The 18,537-nt window shown below is 52.0% G+C and overlaps 6 protein-coding genes across 6 annotated transcripts; 5 read left to right on the forward strand and 1 right to left on the reverse strand.

The window, feature by feature from the left end:
• The first annotated feature begins 1,616 nt into the window (after window positions 1–1,616).
• On the forward strand, window positions 1,617–3,902 carry EI97DRAFT_437675 (glycerol kinase). Its single transcript, XM_033799389.1, has 3 exons — window positions 1,617–2,203; window positions 2,251–3,412; window positions 3,477–3,902. Exons 1-3 carry the CDS (start codon window positions 1,977–1,979, stop codon window positions 3,738–3,740), a joined length of 1,653 nt encoding a protein of 550 aa, XP_033649108.1. The 5' UTR covers window positions 1,617–1,976; the 3' UTR covers window positions 3,741–3,902.
• A 1,902-nt stretch (window positions 3,903–5,804) lies between these two features.
• EI97DRAFT_262635 (uncharacterized protein) lies at window positions 5,805–6,332 on the forward strand (the record flags this gene model as incomplete). Its single annotated transcript, XM_033794232.1, has 1 exon — window positions 5,805–6,332. A coding segment is annotated over one exon (180 nt), but the record flags the coding sequence as incomplete, so codon positions are not given.
• EI97DRAFT_262644 (uncharacterized protein) lies at window positions 6,092–6,594 on the forward strand. Its single transcript, XM_033794233.1, has 2 exons — window positions 6,092–6,314; window positions 6,370–6,594. The coding sequence occupies exons 1-2, from the start codon at window positions 6,199–6,201 to the stop codon at window positions 6,506–6,508; spliced, it is 255 nt and encodes an 84-aa protein (XP_033649110.1). The 5' UTR covers window positions 6,092–6,198; the 3' UTR covers window positions 6,509–6,594.
• A 3,462-nt stretch (window positions 6,595–10,056) lies between these two features.
• Window positions 10,057–11,418, forward strand: EI97DRAFT_387556 (3-keto-steroid reductase; the record flags this gene model as incomplete). Its single annotated transcript, XM_033796128.1, has 2 exons — window positions 10,057–10,106; window positions 10,158–11,418. 2 exons carry the CDS (start codon window positions 10,057–10,059, stop codon window positions 11,416–11,418), a joined length of 1,311 nt encoding a protein of 436 aa, XP_033649111.1.
• Window positions 11,419–12,989: 1,571 nt separating this feature from the next.
• On the forward strand, window positions 12,990–14,732 carry EI97DRAFT_462694 (uncharacterized protein; the record flags this gene model as incomplete). The annotated part of the gene is made up of 1 exon (XM_033801296.1): window positions 12,990–14,732. One exon carries the CDS (start codon window positions 12,990–12,992, stop codon window positions 14,730–14,732), a length of 1,743 nt encoding a protein of 580 aa, XP_033649112.1.
• A 646-nt stretch (window positions 14,733–15,378) lies between these two features.
• On the reverse strand, window positions 15,379–16,705 carry EI97DRAFT_487148 (uncharacterized protein). Its single transcript, XM_033802175.1, has one exon. The coding sequence runs from the start codon at window positions 16,286–16,288 to the stop codon at window positions 15,398–15,400; it is 891 nt and encodes a 296-aa protein (XP_033649113.1). The 5' UTR covers window positions 16,289–16,705; the 3' UTR covers window positions 15,379–15,397.
• Window positions 16,706–18,537: the final 1,832 nt, after the last annotated feature.

The raw sequence follows: 18,537 nt of genomic DNA on the forward strand, positions 1-18,537 counted from the left end.
CAGAACACCTTGTTCTATACTGCAAGAACTACAAGCAGGAAAGGAAAGAAGCTTTAGAAGAACTAAAGTCTTCTCTTACTCTGTATAGGCTCTTCTGCATGCCAGAGGGTAGGAAAGTCTTATTTATCTACCTTGAAAGGACCTAAATTGCTACCCAAAAGTGGCTTCTACAATAGGAGCCTCTAGAGGACATGGAATAAAAGATGGACAACAGAAAAATACACAGAAAACAGACAAAACTATAAAAAGACAACATGTATAATAGGGTAAGATCTTAGGAGGAAAATGTTTAGGTTTTCCTTTGTTTATTCTATCACACTCACTTCCTTTCATCACCTTCTTCTCCCCTATACTCCTTTAACTATCTCTTTTCCTTCCTTTTTTCTGCCTTAATAAGCAGTTTCACTGCTCTTGCTTAAGCCTAACATATATGAGAGCCTCGAGAGAGGATGTATGTTAGTTAGTATAGCTGTGTCATAGTCTTAGACTCAATACATATATTTTGACCAAAAAAAAAAAAAAAAAAAGAGCATTTAGGTATTAAGCTCTTGCTCTTTTTATCTTATTAATGTTATTAATTCTAATAGTAATCTTAAGTGTCTACAGCTATTGTTTAACTATCTTGTCTAGTTAGCAGCAGGTCTATTATAGATGCAGTATGATAGTTTATTAAATAAAGGTAATAAAGGTTCTATTATTAGCTTCCTCTTATTCCTATTCTTATTATTCTATCTTGTATACTTTAAGTTCCTATTTATATTCTTCTATATTATCCTTATATACTTTAAGGCCTTTAGCTAATAAGTAGGAAAGTAGAGTAGATATTATTGCTTGTAGTGTTAACTTGTTAAGATTGTTAGGTATAATTATACTTTACATAGACTATCTGCAGCGCATATGTGCACTAATTATACTTAATGTTTTAGTATTTATTATAGGTAGCTTAGGTTTATAGCTTATTATAGATAGTTTAACTAGTAGGATAGGCTTTAGCTTAAAGCTTCCTGTTTTATTAAGGTTAACAATATCCTAGAGTCTTAGCAAGTTGCATTTAATCTTTAGCTAGAGTAGCTATAGTATCTATATTGTATAGTCTATAAAGATAACAAGGTGTAATTATAATAATGCTATTATAATAATCAGTTAAAGTAGTAAGACTCTTGATTATTAGATTCTAACTGTTTAATTATAGTTAACAGAGGATAATAGAATTATAAAGATAAGATGTTATAAAGTTTAGATAAAAATAATTGTTTATTTTAGAGAGAAGTAATTAATCAATAGTTAAGAACAAACTGCTTAAGAGGCTAGTTTTGTCCTCTATGTGTAGTTACATAATAGTTAGTACTATATATATGCTAGACTAAATTCTACACTACTTCATCCTCTTATAATAGTTAGTAGATAGTTAACTACAATTATTAATAATAGCTATTCCCTTAATCCTGCTCTGTTGTTAATAGTAGTTAATTAATAGTCGCTTATCCTTAGTTAATAGAAGGTGATAGTTAATATACTCGTCCCTTAGATGGCTGTTCCATCCGACAAGAGGAAGCGCAGGGGTGTGTTCAGTCGGAGTTTTGGAACGTCCCAGGCCAGTGACTTTTAGCGGGGCGCCCCCGCCTTTCCCCGGACACCACACATCACTGCCCAGCCTCAGAACGAACTTCTACCTAACGCTATCATTTTTCCTAGCGTTATACCGCCGATCTCCGCCGAGCCCCAGGTTCTCTTCGAAAGATGGTATCTGGGTTTTACAGCTTAAAGTCGTTCAACCCAGGTGCGACTCCCTAAGAAGAAGGACCGCGACGGCGAGGGACTGGTGGTCTCCAAATCGACGTCATCACGAATCAAAACAACATTCCCCATTTCGACGGAAACTGCACGACACCCAACTTCTCCCGGAAAAATTCCTTGAGCTTGCAAGCGAACTATTCCACACAGGCCTCGCATCACCAGGTCGATATTCTCGGAGTATGGCAATTGAGGAAACATCCGCACGAACCGGGCTCGAGCCCACTCCGAGGGAGAAAGTGACGGACCCTTCCCCAGGATCACACCTAGACGAACAGAAGCTAAAGAAATACTATATCGGCTCTATTGACCAAGGAACCACAAGTACTCGCTTTATTATCTTCGACGGCATTGGCCAGCCTGTCGCCCAACACCAGATCGAGTTCTCACAGAAATACCCGCAGCCAGGGTGAGTTGGCCCCCCTTTTCCGCATGTATTCGTTTGACAGTGAAAAGATGGCATGAGCATGATCCCAGGGAGATCATCAAATCCATCGAAGAATGCATAGAAGTTGCGGTGGAAGACTTTGTGGAGCTGGGTCATGAAATCTCCGACATCAGAGCAGTGGGTATCACCAACCAGCGTGAGACAACTGTTGTGTGGGACAGCAACACGGGTGAACCGTTATATAATGCCATTGTATGGTCTGACACCCGGACCAGTGCCTTGGTCCGGACACTGAAGTCGAAAGAAGGTGCCGACGAGCTGCTGAACATTACTGGCCTCCCGCTCTCCACATATCCGTCCTCTGTGAAACTCCTCTGGCTTCTTGAACATGTTGATCCCGTCAAGAAAGCTTATGAGGAGGGCCGCCTAACTTTTGGGACCATAGACGCATGGATATTATACAACCTCAATGGAGGAAAGGAGAAGGATCTAGTGGTTACAGATGCCACGAATGCATCCAGGACCATGCTGATGAATCTGCACACGGTGGAATACGACGCCAAACTGCTCGACTTTTTCGGACTGGACGGCAAGAAGCTGAGGCTGCCCAAGATCGTGCCATCATCCTCGGCTCATGAGTTCGGACATTTCGCCTATGGCCCTCTGGAAGGGACACGGATTGCAGGGTGCCTGGGCGACCAGTCCGCAGCGCTAGTTGGACAGCAAGCATTCACGCCGGGTTCTGCAAAGAATACGTACGGCACCGGATGCTTCCTGCTGTACAACGTCGGCGAGAAACCCGTCATTTCCAAGCATGGACTCCTTGCCACTGTTGGTTACCACTTTGGTGGGAAGCGTGAGCCTGTCTATGCGCTTGAAGGCAGCATCGCTGTCGCAGGCAGTGGCGTGAAGTTCCTGATGGACAATCTTGGTTTCATCTCGCATTCCAACAAGATCAGTGACCTCGCTGCCACTGTAGAGGACAGCGGTGGCTGCGTTTTCGTCACGGCTTTCAGCGGTTTGTTTGCCCCGTATTGGATCGACGATGCTCGGGGAACCATATTCGGCATCACCCAGTATACCGAGCAAGGACATATCGCCAGGGCGACATTAGAAGCTACCTGCTTCCAGACAAAAGCGATCCTTGACGCCATGGAGAAGGACAGTGGCCATAAACTAACGGAACTTGCGGTCGACGGGGGTATGAGCAGTTCAGACCTCTGCATGCAGGTGAGTCCTCCTATAACCTGTTTTTGAGCCCTTACCCTGAGCTCTACCACCAACCATATCGTAGACACAAGCAAACATCATCGGCATTCCCGTGAATCGGCCTGCTATGCGTGAGACGACGGCACTGGGGGCAGCTATAGCAGCTGGGTTTGCCGTGGACGTCTGGAAAGAGTTTGACGAATTAAAGGAGATCAACCAAAAGGACCGCGTCATCTTCGAACCGAACATCACCCCAGAGCAGAGCGCTAAGATGTTCAAGAGATGGACCCGGGCCGTGGAGATGTGCCGGGGGTGGGTCGACACTGACGAAGCGAATGGGGATTTCTGATATAATAATTGAGTCTGTTATACATCCGTAAACGGTCGCCTGCGTCTTCCTGGATTTTGCACATACGCCAGTTCCCCGTTGTCCGACGGTTGCGCATGCACGAGAGCGGCACGTTTTTGCCTGGTCGAGGGAGGCACCCGTCGTTGAGGCGAGGAAGCGTGGCGAAGGGTCAGTGACGAGTGCCGGCTTCCCTGATCTGGATTGTCTGGAGCACGACAGAACCCACTCTTCCCAAGTCCCTGTCCCGTGTCTCGGTATCTCAACTACCGAGCATGGTGCGAGGGACGCACGGTTTATCCAAGGTTCCAAAATAGGCTCTCATGGGTCGCTTTCTGCTTCTTCGTCGACTGTTCGCAGGCATTATCTCCGTACCCATCGGCTGTCTGGTGAGTACTGATTTCGACATGATTTGCGAGGAACCTTGCGGTGTCACAATTCTGCTTACAGCTTCGGCCCGTGTCTGACAGAGAGTTGGTGAGTAGCAGCGGACCGTCTCAGCTGACCAGGTTCCGTCTGGCGATGGGGGGAGAGAGGGTAACCTATATTTGCTCTATTATTGGCTGGCTGATATACGTAGTGCCCACACCTTCTCAGAGACAGCCCCCTGTGCCGAATAATAGCTCAGCCGTCCTCGACTTGATGGGTCGAAGAGAGGCCTGTAATGAGCGCTGCTCATTATTATTATTCCCAAGGTCATAGTCCTGACTCCTCATGGGGCGGTGTAGGGAATGCGCTCCAAGGTCTTCTTCCCGGTTGGGTCCAACGATGACTGCTCCCCACAATCCCATCATGCGGTAACTTCGATGCCTTGTCTCCCCGTGTCGAAAAAGTACCGTACCCCGAGATGAAGACCACCATCACATCTGAGGGGTTCAAGCAACGAATTGGACAATGTAGCGACTGTTCGACGACGTCGAGTTCACGCCACGCTTGAGCATACATCGAAGGCCACATTCGGGCGAGAGCAGCATGCATGAGCGGAGGGGACACAATAACTAAAGCGTTCCGCGAGACTCGGTTCCTACGCGGTTCACTTGGTCGAGGGCCAGCCGATGACATTTATATACACCCCAAACCTTAGAAGCACTGCGAACGGCGGGCTCGGGTGCGCGGATGTCTGGGCTTCCTCCGGAGAGGGGTGATGGCAATGGCATTCCGACGGGCGGGCAGACGGCGGCCAGCGGATGACAACGCAGGATATGCGGTGCTTCCATGTGGTGGTAGGGCGGGTACACGCGGTCTCTGGGCAGTGGTGTGGCCATGGTGTGGTGTGGTACTCGATGAAATGAAGGGCGTCGCCAGTTGCGTTTCAACAAAGGAGCGGAGGGTCGAGGACGGCGACGGCGGGCGCTGGAGCGACCAACAAGCTACAGTACCTCCCCAGGCTATCAGGGAGTGTGAAGCAAGCATGGTGGCGGGGCCCCATGTTCTGGTGGTGTTTTAAGATGCATGGCCGTTTAGTTGGCCTGCAGGCCATGATGAGAAGGGGAAGAGGATCCCAGGTGCCGGGAGCCTCACCCCAGCAGCGGCTTTTAGCGCGGCCTGTGTCTGTGGGTGTGCCCAGGTGCGTGCGTGGGTGCAGGTCCTAATCCTGGGTCTGCGCAACGTTCAACGGCGCACCGCACGATCCATCCACAGTACTTGTGTAAAATACCAAGTCCGACTTCGACTTCGACATCCCACGCGCGGAGACCCGTGTGCTCTCAACGTGGACCCGCTGCTGCAGATCCGCCTAGACTGGCATCATGCCTCCATCCCTTCCTTGGGTCCCCCAGAACATTACTGTGTCTGTGGTGAAGGGACAAGGGCGGCCTCTGCTTTTGCACCCTCTCTGGTGGCGCCAGCATCCTTAACAGCCTTTCAGCACTGAGCACCCACACTGCGCCCACCTTTCGGCATCCTCCCCGTCTGCCGCAACCCTGTCGTACTTCGGTCGTCGGCTTCCCCTTGGCCTTGATGCCAGTCCTGCTGTGAGTATCCTCGCTGTGCTGCCCGTACCTGTCCGGCCAGGCCAGGTGGTCCTGCACCTACACCAAATTAGGAACCACTTCAAACGACAGCCGCCCACTTTTCCCCTACAAAGTCGCAACCACTCGCCCACGTACACACGGGCGTCTGGGTCCCATTAACCGTGCTGAACATGCCGTGACAGTAGCTGCCCTGCTGTCTCGCTACCACCCAAGCCCTTACACACCGTCCCATGTCCTCGGCGCTGGCCACGGTGTAGGTCACACTAATGCTTAGACCCTCCGTCACCCATGCGGCCTCCACAGTAACGCTGTATGTACCATAGTATATATGGGACGGCCCGAGGCGTGTCTCTCGTCATTGTCCGATCCAGTTCAGAAAAAATCTTTGCACAATTGACACCCGTCGCCTGACCGAACGTGCTCAATCCTTCTCAATCTACCCTCGTTACCTACCGTCCATCACTGCCTTTCAATCGTTATTCCTCGGCATGTGCGACTATACTCAAGTGCAGTACAAGTGCTCCCACCTCCGCTACATTGTCCGAGCATGGTGTACAAAGTACCAAGAAACCCACAAACGCTGCCCAGTCAATGTCATTGCCATGTGAGGATGATCGTGCTCTCGGAAAATGAAAGATAACCCACTGACGGCCGCACAGAGAATACAGACAAGAAGACTGCGGTATGTCTGGCAGACGTCAAATTCTCGGCTATCATGACTTTGTTACTGACATACCAAGGCGACTGCAAACATCATTCTGCTGGCAGAATGTATGTAAGATGAGGACGATTCCGTGAGAGCTTCATTGCTGTCTGTCGGCTTGTCGTTTGTAAAATGGATTTCGGAGTACGGCGCACTTGGACACGGTGCAAGGAACAAAATACCCATGGGAACGGTCCTGTACATCTACCTGTAGACAAGTGTACACAGTATCACACAATTCTGTTCGCTAGCGACATCTCTTTCCAATGTCGTGCTGTCTTTCGTCGTCCCTGCCTTATCCGACGCAATGTGTATCCATGGCTAAGGCGCGTGCCTTCTTTCTTTTGCCAGAGTTACCGCTGGTGGAAGCTGCAGCCACTAATATTTCCTCGGCGCCGCCAACGCCCTTCTTTCTCGCTCTCTCTTTTCTCGAACAACGTCTACCGCTACGACAGCCAACTCCTAACATGACCATCTCCATCATCACCACCATCACCACCTCTCGAACCACAAACGGCAAGCCACGATGGAGCCATGCTGCATTCTGTACCCCTTGGAAATCTCCGAGCCGCAGTTACACATGTCAGAGGGCGCTGCGGCTGCACCGCGAGAATCATACGTCACCGATCGGAATCCGCAGGATGGACGATGGATGATGGATGGCATCGAACTTCTTGCATACCCGCGGCTACCGGCTTCCCTTCCGATATGACATGTGGTGCTCGGTATAACCGAGTCACATCCGACACCACGCTGGTGGTTGCGAAGACGCATCACTGCTACAGTACACCCTCCTCGTCGGCCTCAGTCGCAATGCTTTCTCCCACGGAATCGACAACGTCCGTTGCTGGACACACGACTCAACTGGACTCAAAGCTCGCTGGAGCCTCGGGTCAGAGGTCTCTGGAATCGGCCTCGTAACATCGTCCGTCATTCATGGCATAAAGCATGCCGCCCTCCGACTCTGCTGGTTCCTTGCATAGCAGCCGGTGTTAAGTTAATTGGCAACCTGGTCCTGTTATGCATTGCAGGGCAATCATGTGCTGGGCGTTACGCGGATCCATGGGCTGAAGAAGATTACCCCTCCACCCCTCCACCCCTCCAAGAACCGCATACCAGTAAAGAAAATGCAGCACCGCCAAAAGAATAACAACAGAAGTCCAAGGCGGCTTGGGATTTGGAATTCTGCATGTACGACATCACCCGTTGTACGACCAGAGGACAATGGTGGGCATGGTACGTTCCTTCATTGTCTACAAGTACAAGAGTGGCCAATCAAGCCAATTGTACCCAATTCGGTTGCATGTCATTGGCTGCTTCGCTTGGTTTTTTTGACTCGAGAACCTCGCTGATTGGACCGAATTTTGAAGCTTGACTGGACTATCTTCCTACACGAAACTCAGGACATGTCTCGTCCTTGTCTCCATGCATCGTCACTAGCTCTCGTCGGACCATGTCGCCATCATGTTGCCATGCGCAAAGTCGCGCAGGTATCACCGGCTACCGCGAATAGCGCATTACGACAGACGGACACCAACCACTTTGAGCGAGCCGTCTATGAGAAATTCCATTGTGCCCCTTGGTGGAGTACTTCCTTAGCCCAGGATTGCTAAGCGTGACCTCCTTCGACTCTTCTAGTGTCATTTCAACTCCTACGCGAGATGAGGACCATGTCATATATGCCTTTCGCCCCGACTGGTCGACTACGGGCACGTCTGCAGCGACTCGTGAGCTTTGCCATGTTGCTGATGCACAAGCCCTGGAGTGGAGCGTAACCACGTGGTGTGAGAAGTTACTCGCCCAGATACCGTTTTGGACCCGTCCCGCTTCACCGTTCAGCGCGAGTGGCTTCGGCTATCGGGGTGGATCCTAGGGCCGTTACGGTTTGCGAGTCGTGGACTTGACGACCTCGCCAGAAGCCTTCTGGAAGCGTAAGAGTCAGGACCTGGTGGGGACTTAAAATGACGAAGCAGCTAACGAGAGCATGGACTACGCTAACTTTGTTTGCAGGTTCAAGGTTTCTGTTCATGGTGCATCTCCAGTGTACTCTCAAGCGCATTCCGTAACCAACGCATGCGTCTTTAAAATGTACGCACGACGGTTCCTGTCCCAGGTTTCCAGGTTTCTGGCAGAAATCCCACCCATTGTTTGTCCGGCCGCGCAAACCAAAATATCTGGTCTCAATCTGCGGCACCAGAGCTGGGATTCCCTCTCCCAAGTGCATGGATAATGATCCAAACCCTCGTGTGGAGCCTGGTGTGATCACTCGTGGATGAAAGCTCCCGGTCGTGTGAACCAATGCATCCGCAGAAGCACGCCAAGGGTAGGAACACTCGCAATATTGTGGCGACAGGTTCTAAAGTTTATTATCCCACACGAGCGTTAGTCTGATGTGCGTCAGTCCTCGACGTTTTATACATCAGCAAGGGTTGCTGCGGGTTGCTCACACGGGGGGTGCAATCCGGCCGACGAGATACATAGTGCGAGTCGCACCAAGTGTCTACATATTTTCGCCTCAGGTTTGAGCCAAGCTGTTCGTTCTTCTAGGCGACCAGACTTGCGAACGAAGATCTTGAACTACGCTAGTCAGGTTACTGGCATATCTCGTCGACATCGGAGTGCCTACTGTGTTCAACATGTACGCCTTGCCTGCAAGATGCAAACCGGCTTGTCGAACAGGACAAGGATCAAAGCAATTTTCAAGGAAAACCCCAGCTATTGTTGCAATTTAAAGTACGCGCGTGGGAAGTAGGTCACACCTCCACGCAAGGAATGATTCCATGAGCAAGTTCAACTGACTAGAGTTAAGGTTGTTGGGTTTCGAAATGTTCGCGACCAGTTTCCAAGCGCAATGTCTGGACCTACATAATAAGAATGGTGTGTCTTCACTGCTGCAAGTCCACCCGGTATTGGGCATCGGCCAAGTCCGTGTACTCCTTGTTCGATTGGGACAAGGTTCCTGAGAAGCCGGAGGAAGTCTACTCCCGCGAAGTCCCCGCGTCGGTCAGCGCTGCGTGAAACGCAAGTGTTTGGAGCCAGTTGGAAAGAAGTACCCGCCCAATGATTACTGTATTGTCGCGCGTAGACAAAATATGTCGGCAGTCGTACGGAGTTCCGAGGGCGCTGTGCCACGCGGCACTCGGTTCCAGGAGTCGAAATGGGAAACAGGGTGAAGGCGGACCACGACTCCCTTCCGATCCCCTGCTCCGACAACATTTCGACCACATCATCATAAGCAGCGACAAGACACTCGCGGTTCGAGAAAGTTACCGTCCCATCTCTGCGAGTCGTGGTGCGAATAGACTGGCTTGTGCGGGCCGGCCCGAGCTTGCGCCATCAGTCCAATTTCTTTATGATTCCGAGGGCTTCAAGAAGCGACACGTTGCTCAACATACGGGCGTTATGTTATGATTGACTGATGTATACGGACTACTAATATTTTACTCTTCGACGTAAAGGTACGGCGATTGGATGAGAGTGGACGTGCCTCGGCGAGGATGCAAATTCTAAAACCTGTGCCTGGCAACCGGGCAAGTGAAGCCGAGGGCACGTGATGATACCAAGCGAGACTAACCGCAAGTCGTTCCGACTTGGAACCTCGCCGCAGTAAACATCGCGTATGGTGAACGGCATCTCGAAAACAATGCATCATCCTGGGGATGGCTTCTATGTCGTGATCACAGGTGCTAACAGGTACAATCCCCCTCCCATCCCCCAGCATGGCTCTGTCTAACGGGGCCGCAGTGGCTTAGGCCTTGGAATCGGCTGCCGCCTCATCGACGAATTTCTTCAAACCCGCCCACTTTCCGAATCTCTCGTCCTCATCATTACCACCCGCGATAGACGGAAGGGGGATGCGACCATTGTACAGTTGAAGAAACATCTTGCGGAAGCATGTCGGAGGTCTGAGAAGACGTTACCGCGCAGCTCACCCCTGAATGAGCGACGCGTCCAGTTCAGAAACGAAATATTGGATCTGACAAGCCTGATATCAGTACAAGAGCTCTCCAAGCGGCTACGTGACACTACGCCAAAACTCGACGTGGTGATATGTAATGCGGGCATTGGGGGCTGGGAGGATATGTACTGGGGCAGGGCAGTGTGGTCGATCCTGACGGACTGGAGGAACGCTGTCACTTGGCCCACATTCAAGAAATCACGCGTTGGATGGCTCACGAAGCCACAAATCCCGAATTCTGAGCAAGGAAAGAAGGTAGAAGAGCCAGCTTTGGGACGGGTCTTCTGCGCCAATCTCTTCGGTCACTATCTTCTCGGTCATTACCTTGGTCCCCTCCTAGAGCGGCGCAACGCCAGCAGTTCAACAAGAGGCAGGCTCATCTGGGTCAGCAGTGTGGAGGCCTACGCCCATACCTTCGACATCAACGATATGCAAGGACTAGCGTCCACCGCGCCGTACGAATCTACCAAACGCCAAACCGATCTCATGGGCATCACGTCTGTGCTGCCTAGCACCGCCCCCCTCGTCAACCAATACCTCGACCGCCCCAAAGATGCAGATGATTTCACGAAACCACGCATCTATGTAGCCCACCCGGGTATCTGCGGCACCGGCATTTTCCCCATGAACTTCGTCTTCGACTTCCTCATGCTCTTCGCCTTCTACATGGCGCGCTGGATGGGCAGTCCATGGCACCCCGTCACGGCGTACAAAGGCGCAGTCGCCATGGTCTGGCTCGCGCTCGCGAAGCAGAGCCTCCTGGACACCATGGAGGCGCAAGAGGGCGTGGGAAAGTGGGGCAGTGCGACGGATTGGTGGGGGCGCGAGCGGGTGGAGCGCACGGAGGTAGAAGGGTGGGGGTGGGGAGGGAAGCTGGGGGAATCGACGAGGAGGAAGGGAAGGAGTCCGTACGCGAAGGCGTTGACGGAGGAGAGTAGGCGCGAGTTTGTGGAGACGGGGAGGAAGTGCTGGGAGGAGATGGAGAGGTTGAGGGTGGAGTGGGAGGGTAAGCTTGAACAGGCCGGTGTGGGGGTCAGAATGGAGTGAGTGAGGTCCTGCATTTTGCTTGCTTGGAGTGGTCGTACAGGAGAGATGCGAGAATCGACAAACGGATCTACGTAATAGGAGGGTCATGTACGGATCAACCTCTGTGCAATGGTACTTGTATCACGTACAGGTATCACAGTTGTATGGTTTCATGGGGATGGTGGTTGCACTTGCGGCTCTCCGCATACCGCCTCTCCGGAGCTCTGCTGTCGTCATTGAGACTCATCCGTGAGCCGTGGTACAGCAGGTAATTGCCCTATCTCCTTTTACGTCTTCGGCAATCTACAGGGCGAAACGTTGCGCCGCATGGTCCTCTCGAATAATGCTCCGATGCCGCAACCAGGCAGGCCTCCTGGCGCCTGTCTGCCCTACGACAGTCACCGCCTATGTGACGGAGAAAGAGGTTGATTCATCCTGGTGTTTTTGAAGCCTCTCTCCCGTAGGCGGAATCTTAGGGAGCTGATAACACGCTTTGTTTGACGTGGGATTGTGTACTGCGTATCCCCTATAGTTTGGAGATGATGGCGATTCTTCCTTCAACACTATAAAGCTCTCCCCATGGGCAGTGAATTAGGCCTTGCTCACGAAGTCCCTCGTTTGACCGAGTTTTCTCCGCTGTATTCCTTGCCTACAGATACCCTCTTACTGTTCGAAAGCAGCACCTCTAGGAGTTCCTCTCATCATGGAAACGCTTCTATTCACAGGGACAATCTTCTCCCCCCTCGTATATGCCCGTTCTGCATTCTTCACGTTCCTGACGCACTCCATCCCGACTTTCACACGCCAAGCCACGCTACCAACCAATAGGGTCGCGCATGGACCTGGCTACCCGTTCCCCCGGTACGCTCCCCTGTTAGCGTGCCGCATAACGCTAGTTTCCTTTGGGGCTGTTCCTCAGACACATCGCACCGTCAAAGGGGAGTCGGACAACCTTTCTTTTTTCTCCTACATTTTGGCTTGTTGCTGCGCCGCTTCGTCGTCGAATTTTCTTTCTGTGCTCGCTGCTTGAAGAGATAGATTTGGTTGAAGAATATATTGGAGAGAAGTGCGGCAACTCAGACAACGTTAACGCAGATGCATGCGTACTGCTGAGATGACGTGGAATGCGGGCTTCCGATCGTTTTGTCTCTGAACTCCAGTTCGGATTCGCGCGATCTTCGACGAAGACTTGTTGACGGCTCGTAAGATGTGGGATTGATGCTGGAGTGAATACACTACGACTTTTCTTCGATCTGGACTTTGGAAGGGAGACAATGTGATTGTCTACACGTTGAACGGTTTGGGTTTTCATGTCACTCTTTGCGGACGCTGGCGCCTATTGAAGGAGGAGGAATATACGACTGTATCTGCACATGGTTTCTGAACAGCCATCGCAAACGTTACCAAGGCCACAGCTTGGAAAGCTTGCAAGAGCTAGGTCAAAGCTCACCATCACCACAGGACTGGCTCCTTTCACCACTTGAACAAAGACATTGTACACAACAAACCTCTCGTCATAAAAGCACATCACTCTCTCGGACACTTCTCACTACTTAGACTCCTTTCTTCAAACAAACGAGACACCAGCAACAATGTCTACACCTTCTTCGCGCCGGTCCGCACACAGCGTCACACACTCACCTATCGACCCACCGAGACTCAATTCACAATCACCTCACACGCCCAGCAGTGAACGCAACTTTTCCCCCGCGGAACCGAAGTCAGACCTGCTGCGCAGCGTCCTGGAAGCCCGGAGGGCCAAAGATGCCCCTCTTACCCCTGGGACGGACCCCATGCCACTGCGCCGTCCAGCAACTTCTTCGAATGCCACTCCGACGCCTGCAGCTAGACCACCCAGCGATCCATGGCTTGATGCCGCCGCACTCTCGGACGATGACGTGCCACTACCACCACGACGGCACAGGCGCCGTCCCAGCGAAGGTGGTGGCCTGGGACAACATCGTCTCCCGACCCAGCGCGAGCAGCAGGCGGAGCTGGAAACCCTGAAGACGAAACTCTTCAACCTGAATCTGCAGAGCGAGCTCCTGAAGAAGCAAAACGGGGAGCTCAAGGATAAACTCGACATGGCTAACCAGCGTATCGAGGAACTGGAGCCTTTGGAAGGGGAGAACGCAGACTTGCGCCGGGTGAATGAGAAGCTGAAGAAGAGGGTGCGGGATATGCAGGACAGGATGCACGAGTTGGAAGCGAGCAATGAGGAGATTTTGGAGATCCAGACAGAGGCCGTGGGTAATATGGAGGGGTTGCAGGCGGGCATTGAGGAAGCTGCCGACACCATCATCCGGTTGGAGGAGGAGAAGGATGCGTTTCAAAGGGAGATTGCTGCCCTGAAGCAGCAGCTTGAACATGCGAGGAAGGACGGCGGTGACCGTGGAGCTGTGCCAGCGCGGATTTATAGCATCGACGAGTCTAGTAGCCCTTCGACTGCGCATTTCGACTCGGATTACTACAGCCAACCGGAATCTCCGCAGGTGAAGGGCAAGAACAGCAAGGAGGGCCTCTCGTTCGCGGATCGCGCAGCTAGACTTAGCGCCGCGAAACTCTTGGACGTCAACGTGAGGAGCAAGCAGTCGATGCAGAGCATGAAGAAGCGGCTCTCGGATGCGTCCTTGAAGAACACGAGGTTGAGTTTGGTCATCCCAACGGAGGCGGATATCCCCGAGTCACCTATTTCTACCGCTCGACCTGCAACGCCTGTGCCGAATCGTCGGCAGAGGGTGCCTGAACAGCAGCAGCGCCCGCGGAATGCAAGCACGGCCTCAAGTATACGCTCGACGTCCTCGCCACGCACGCCTTCCGTAGGTACGACAGCCGCACCCGACGGACTGAGAGGTATCTACCGCGAACACCGCGCGACGAAGGCACAGCAGCATGCGTCTTCCGGCCTGAGGCGATCGTCGAGCTCGAACAGCTCGACACCGTCTCGCCATGCCCACCCCTCATCAAAATCCCCATCCCCATCCATTCTCTCCGAAACCGCCTCCATTGCCACGTCTTCAGCACTCTCTATCCCACCTCCCCCGTCCATCCTCTCAGAAGATACCCTCCCCGTCCCCGACAAGGAGAAATGGTGGCGCGACGTGCGCGGCGTGCGAACCATTGCACCGCAAACTGGGTCTGGGACTGGGACCAGGCGCAATAGCCCTACGCCCGCTCAGATGCAGACGCAGCGACTGCGCAGTTTGCATGTCGGCGCGAGTCCGGACCAAGGGAGGCACGTCGAGGAGACGAATTTCCTGTTCAACCCTGCGGAGGACGAAGAGGAGTTTCTGGAGAAGGCGAGGGGGTATGGTGGAAGGGGAGGTGTGCGTTGATGGTCGTGTACGATGAGAGGACGGATGCGCTGGGGGGAACCACGGGTTTTGCTGGTCCCTTCTTTGGGTTTCATTTTCCGAATTGGACGAGGGTCTTGGGGTGGTGGTTCTTTTGCTCTTTTTTATGCTTTTTCTTTTTCTTCTTCGGCTTCTTCGTCTTCTTCTTCTCTATTTTTGGTTCCTATGGCGGATACGGTACTTTATGTTTCTTTTCGCCGGCTATGGCGTTCGCGGCGTCTTGGGGTAATAGGACATTTACCCTCCGCAGGGAGTCGGCTTTCAACTGGGACGCTACGATTTTGATCTCACGGATTCTATGGAGACGGGCGTAGATGGTGAGATTTGGCAGTTCCAAACTAGGATTTGCAACATACGTAGCTCATGAACAACACGAAATGATACATCTCATGCACATTTTCCCATCACTAGTCCAGTCAAGCCTCTGGACGGGTTATTATGAATCAGTTTAAAGCATCATCATCATAAACAAGGATATATTTCTCCCCCTTCTTTCTCACGCGCCTGCTCACCCACATATCCCACCTGCTCTGATTCCGCATCCCCGTGATTGTAGTACGAGGGATACGAGCATATCAGAGTGTCTCCCAACCGATATCCTGGGTCGGCAAAGTAGTCCAGCATACGCCCCATGTATGGAATTGGATTCAGCGGCGGTGGAGGACGAGGCACGGAAGTATAGGGAAAAGTTGAGTCTGCGTCGTCGTAAAGTGGGGTGACGACTCGCGTCGTGGTTGCGCTGGCGATGTTGGGGTCTGTGAATGCAGTGGACGTGGCTGTGTTGAGGCGCAGTGGGGACGGTATGGGAGATGTCTGGGTGCTGGTGGAGATGTAGGTGTGTGGTGGGGAGGGGGATAGGGCGGTTTTGTGTCGGCAGCAGGGGCAGTGGTGTATTGGTAGAGGGCTGGAGGAAGAGAGCATGGAGTGACGGATACGCTCAGGGGTCGTGTTGGTCTGCGGATAAGGCGTTTTGGAGTCGTTGGTGCGAAAGAAGGACTGGAGTTGTTGGAGATGACGGTCAGTTTGGAGAATGACATGCTTTTGGGTCGGGTTTGGAGGGGGAGCTTTGGTGATAACGATATTGGAGTGGAGGACTTGGGATCGGGTGTTGTTTGTTGGATTGGTGGGCCTGTCGGGCTCCAACATGCCTCCGCAACCGACTGAGGGCGCCTTGCTAAAGCAGCGTCCTTGGTTATCCTCTTCTCAAGCGCCTTTGCATCCTGATCCGACACTGGCCTTCGGAACGAGACCGTCCTGGCTCTTCGTAGACTCGGGGTTTCCGTCTCGACCTGCGTCTCTTCTCTCCTCACAGGATCCTGGTTCTTGGACATGTCCGGCTCCTTATACTCTACCTTCCCATCTTTGTCCGAGGCGAAGTACTCCTCGCGCCGGCCAAACACCACTTGCAGTGTGGCAAAATCTCTCGTCGTCCCGTCAGGTGGGAATAGCCAGGCGTGGAGAAGGGGTGGGAGATCGTATGCATCTACCTTCCGGTCAGTTATTTCGGCGAAGCACTTCACATACAAATATACAGTCATGTTCTGCGAATCCAAGTGTATGTACAACTGAGATAACCCGTATCTTGCCTATACTCTCCGCCAGTCGTCCGCCAGCAGAGATAGATCGTTCAAAGGCTCCGAAGGCGCAGACGAGGAGGTCAGCCAGAGTCTCGGGATCGCTGGGGTCGGACGGGATTTGAGCGAGACGGGCATGGAGGCGGGAGGTTGGGTCCATGGGGTATGGATATCGACTGAACCCCGAGAGCCAGAAGTGTATATCCTATCAGTGAGGTACACAGTTTGCCCAGCAGCACACTTACGCCACTTAATAGGAAATTGAGAGATGTTTATTCGTGACGGCGGTATTTGGAACAAGTATAGTCGCGGTTGCGATATTGAGAAACGATTTAATATCAATAGAAATCCCCGAAACGGATGCTCGAATGCATGACGCTCGTTCACTCCCTCATGTCCTCATTCTCGCAAGGTACATCGATACAATCATGAAATCTACGTTCAAAAGCCATGCAAATGCTCCTGCTTTCAGTGTGTCTTACCGATTCCCAAAAGTCCGTTAACTCATTCACGCTTCGTGGCAAGCAAGTTGCATGGCTCATGTTTGAATCCCTAGAAGGCAGGAGTGTCGCCTCATAGTGGTTGGAGTTCCACATGCGTGTGGCTCGTGCGGATTACAGATTGTAGCAAACCGAGTTACAAGATATGGAACCGATGCTTCTTGTTTGAAGGGTAACGGTCGGAGATGGTCCGATGTTTGTCGTTGCTTGGTCGACGCGTCGAAGGCGGTGACTGATGTATCCGACAACATCGAGTGGCAAATCAGGCAGCCGCGACCAAAACAATAGCTAGTGACCCAAACAGCAGTGATGTCGACAAGAGATACACCCACTATTTCCACTACGTCATTGCAGTATATAATCGCTAATATTTGCTCTTCTAACATTATCCACCTTAAGAAGGTCGGGCGGTTTGGGGATCTGCGTCGGGATTAAAAGATGCGTTGACGTGAATGCGGCACTTCCTGTCGAGGGGTGGTTGATATTTTTGTTTCTGCGTGGGTTTGATTCTTGGATGCGTCGTAACGGTTCTTTTTCTTTTGGGCTTTGGGTTCTAAGTGGAAGGGATGAAAGGAAGGAAGGCGCACGTCTGGGTGAAAGAAAAGAAGTTGCTTCCCACCAGCACTGCCAAGGCGACCATTCTGGATAGCTTGCATGAACCTGTATGCCTAGCAAAGACGCTTTCTCTATATCACGTTCGATAAGTATATGGTAACTAGCTGAACTCACTAGATGTTCTCTTTCGCATTGTCGGCATTCCTGCCCCGCCACGGGGCGACGCAATCCCATTCATTCCTCGAAGTGGTCCCTTCAGCGTCGTAGGTCTTTTAAATGGAGGGGTTCTCCTGCCCCTAGTCGTGGAAGAGGATCCGTCAGCAGTCGATGATGTTCCCTTAGCCGGAACTGCGGCTGCATGTTTGAAGATCTCGTCAATATCACGGTATATCCTTGAATTGGTTGGGCTGCGTTGAGTGCGCGGATGAGCCGATAGAGGTGTTCCCGGTTTAACGCGAGTTTGGACAGGTCCCCGAGAGGATGTGGCGGATGTGCTGTTGTTGGATCGAATCCGTCGGCTTGGTAGTGTTGCAGTGCGTTTTGATTGTTTCATGCCGGCTTGACTTTGAGAGGATGCTGAGAGACCCCGTTCGCCCGATGGTGGTGGAGAAGATGAAGACATTGTGTTTGATCTTCCACGTTGGCTTGGTGCTGTTGTGCTTTTGGAAGAAAAAGACGAACGACCTCTTTTCCGTGTTGTCACTCTGTCGACGTTTCCACTCGCCCATGAGGAGAACTCTCAGTAGGGTCCTGAGAAATGGCTGGGTCAGTGGCAGATGGCCTGTTCTGAGATGGTGCTGATCCTCGGGATGTCTTTGGTATTGGAGTTGACACAGGAAGGGTGGGCGAGTCGGAGGGAGGTGTGAAATCATTCTCGAGTTTCCCTCGTATTGACAGATCGCCACTAACTGATCCTCTTCCCATTGTCTGAACCTGATCTTGTGTCTGCACTGCTGGCTTTGTAATGGCTTCATCGTTTGGTGAAGAATCCGAGTATACCGAACGCCATGGCGGTATAGGCGTTACATTCCGCTCCGTCGAGTCCATGACTTCTTCCTGCTGAGATATCGTCTTTGCTGATGTAGAAGACAGCAACGGTGCTGCTTTTGCAGTATACGCCGGTGGTGGTGTTTGCGGCCGCAGTACAGGAGGCTTCCC

This window comes from Westerdykella ornata (assembly GCF_010094085.1).
Source record: "Westerdykella ornata strain CBS 379.55 unplaced genomic scaffold EI97scaffold_54, whole genome shotgun sequence".
NCBI classification, from domain to species: domain Eukaryota; kingdom Fungi; phylum Ascomycota; class Dothideomycetes; order Pleosporales; family Sporormiaceae; genus Westerdykella; species Westerdykella ornata.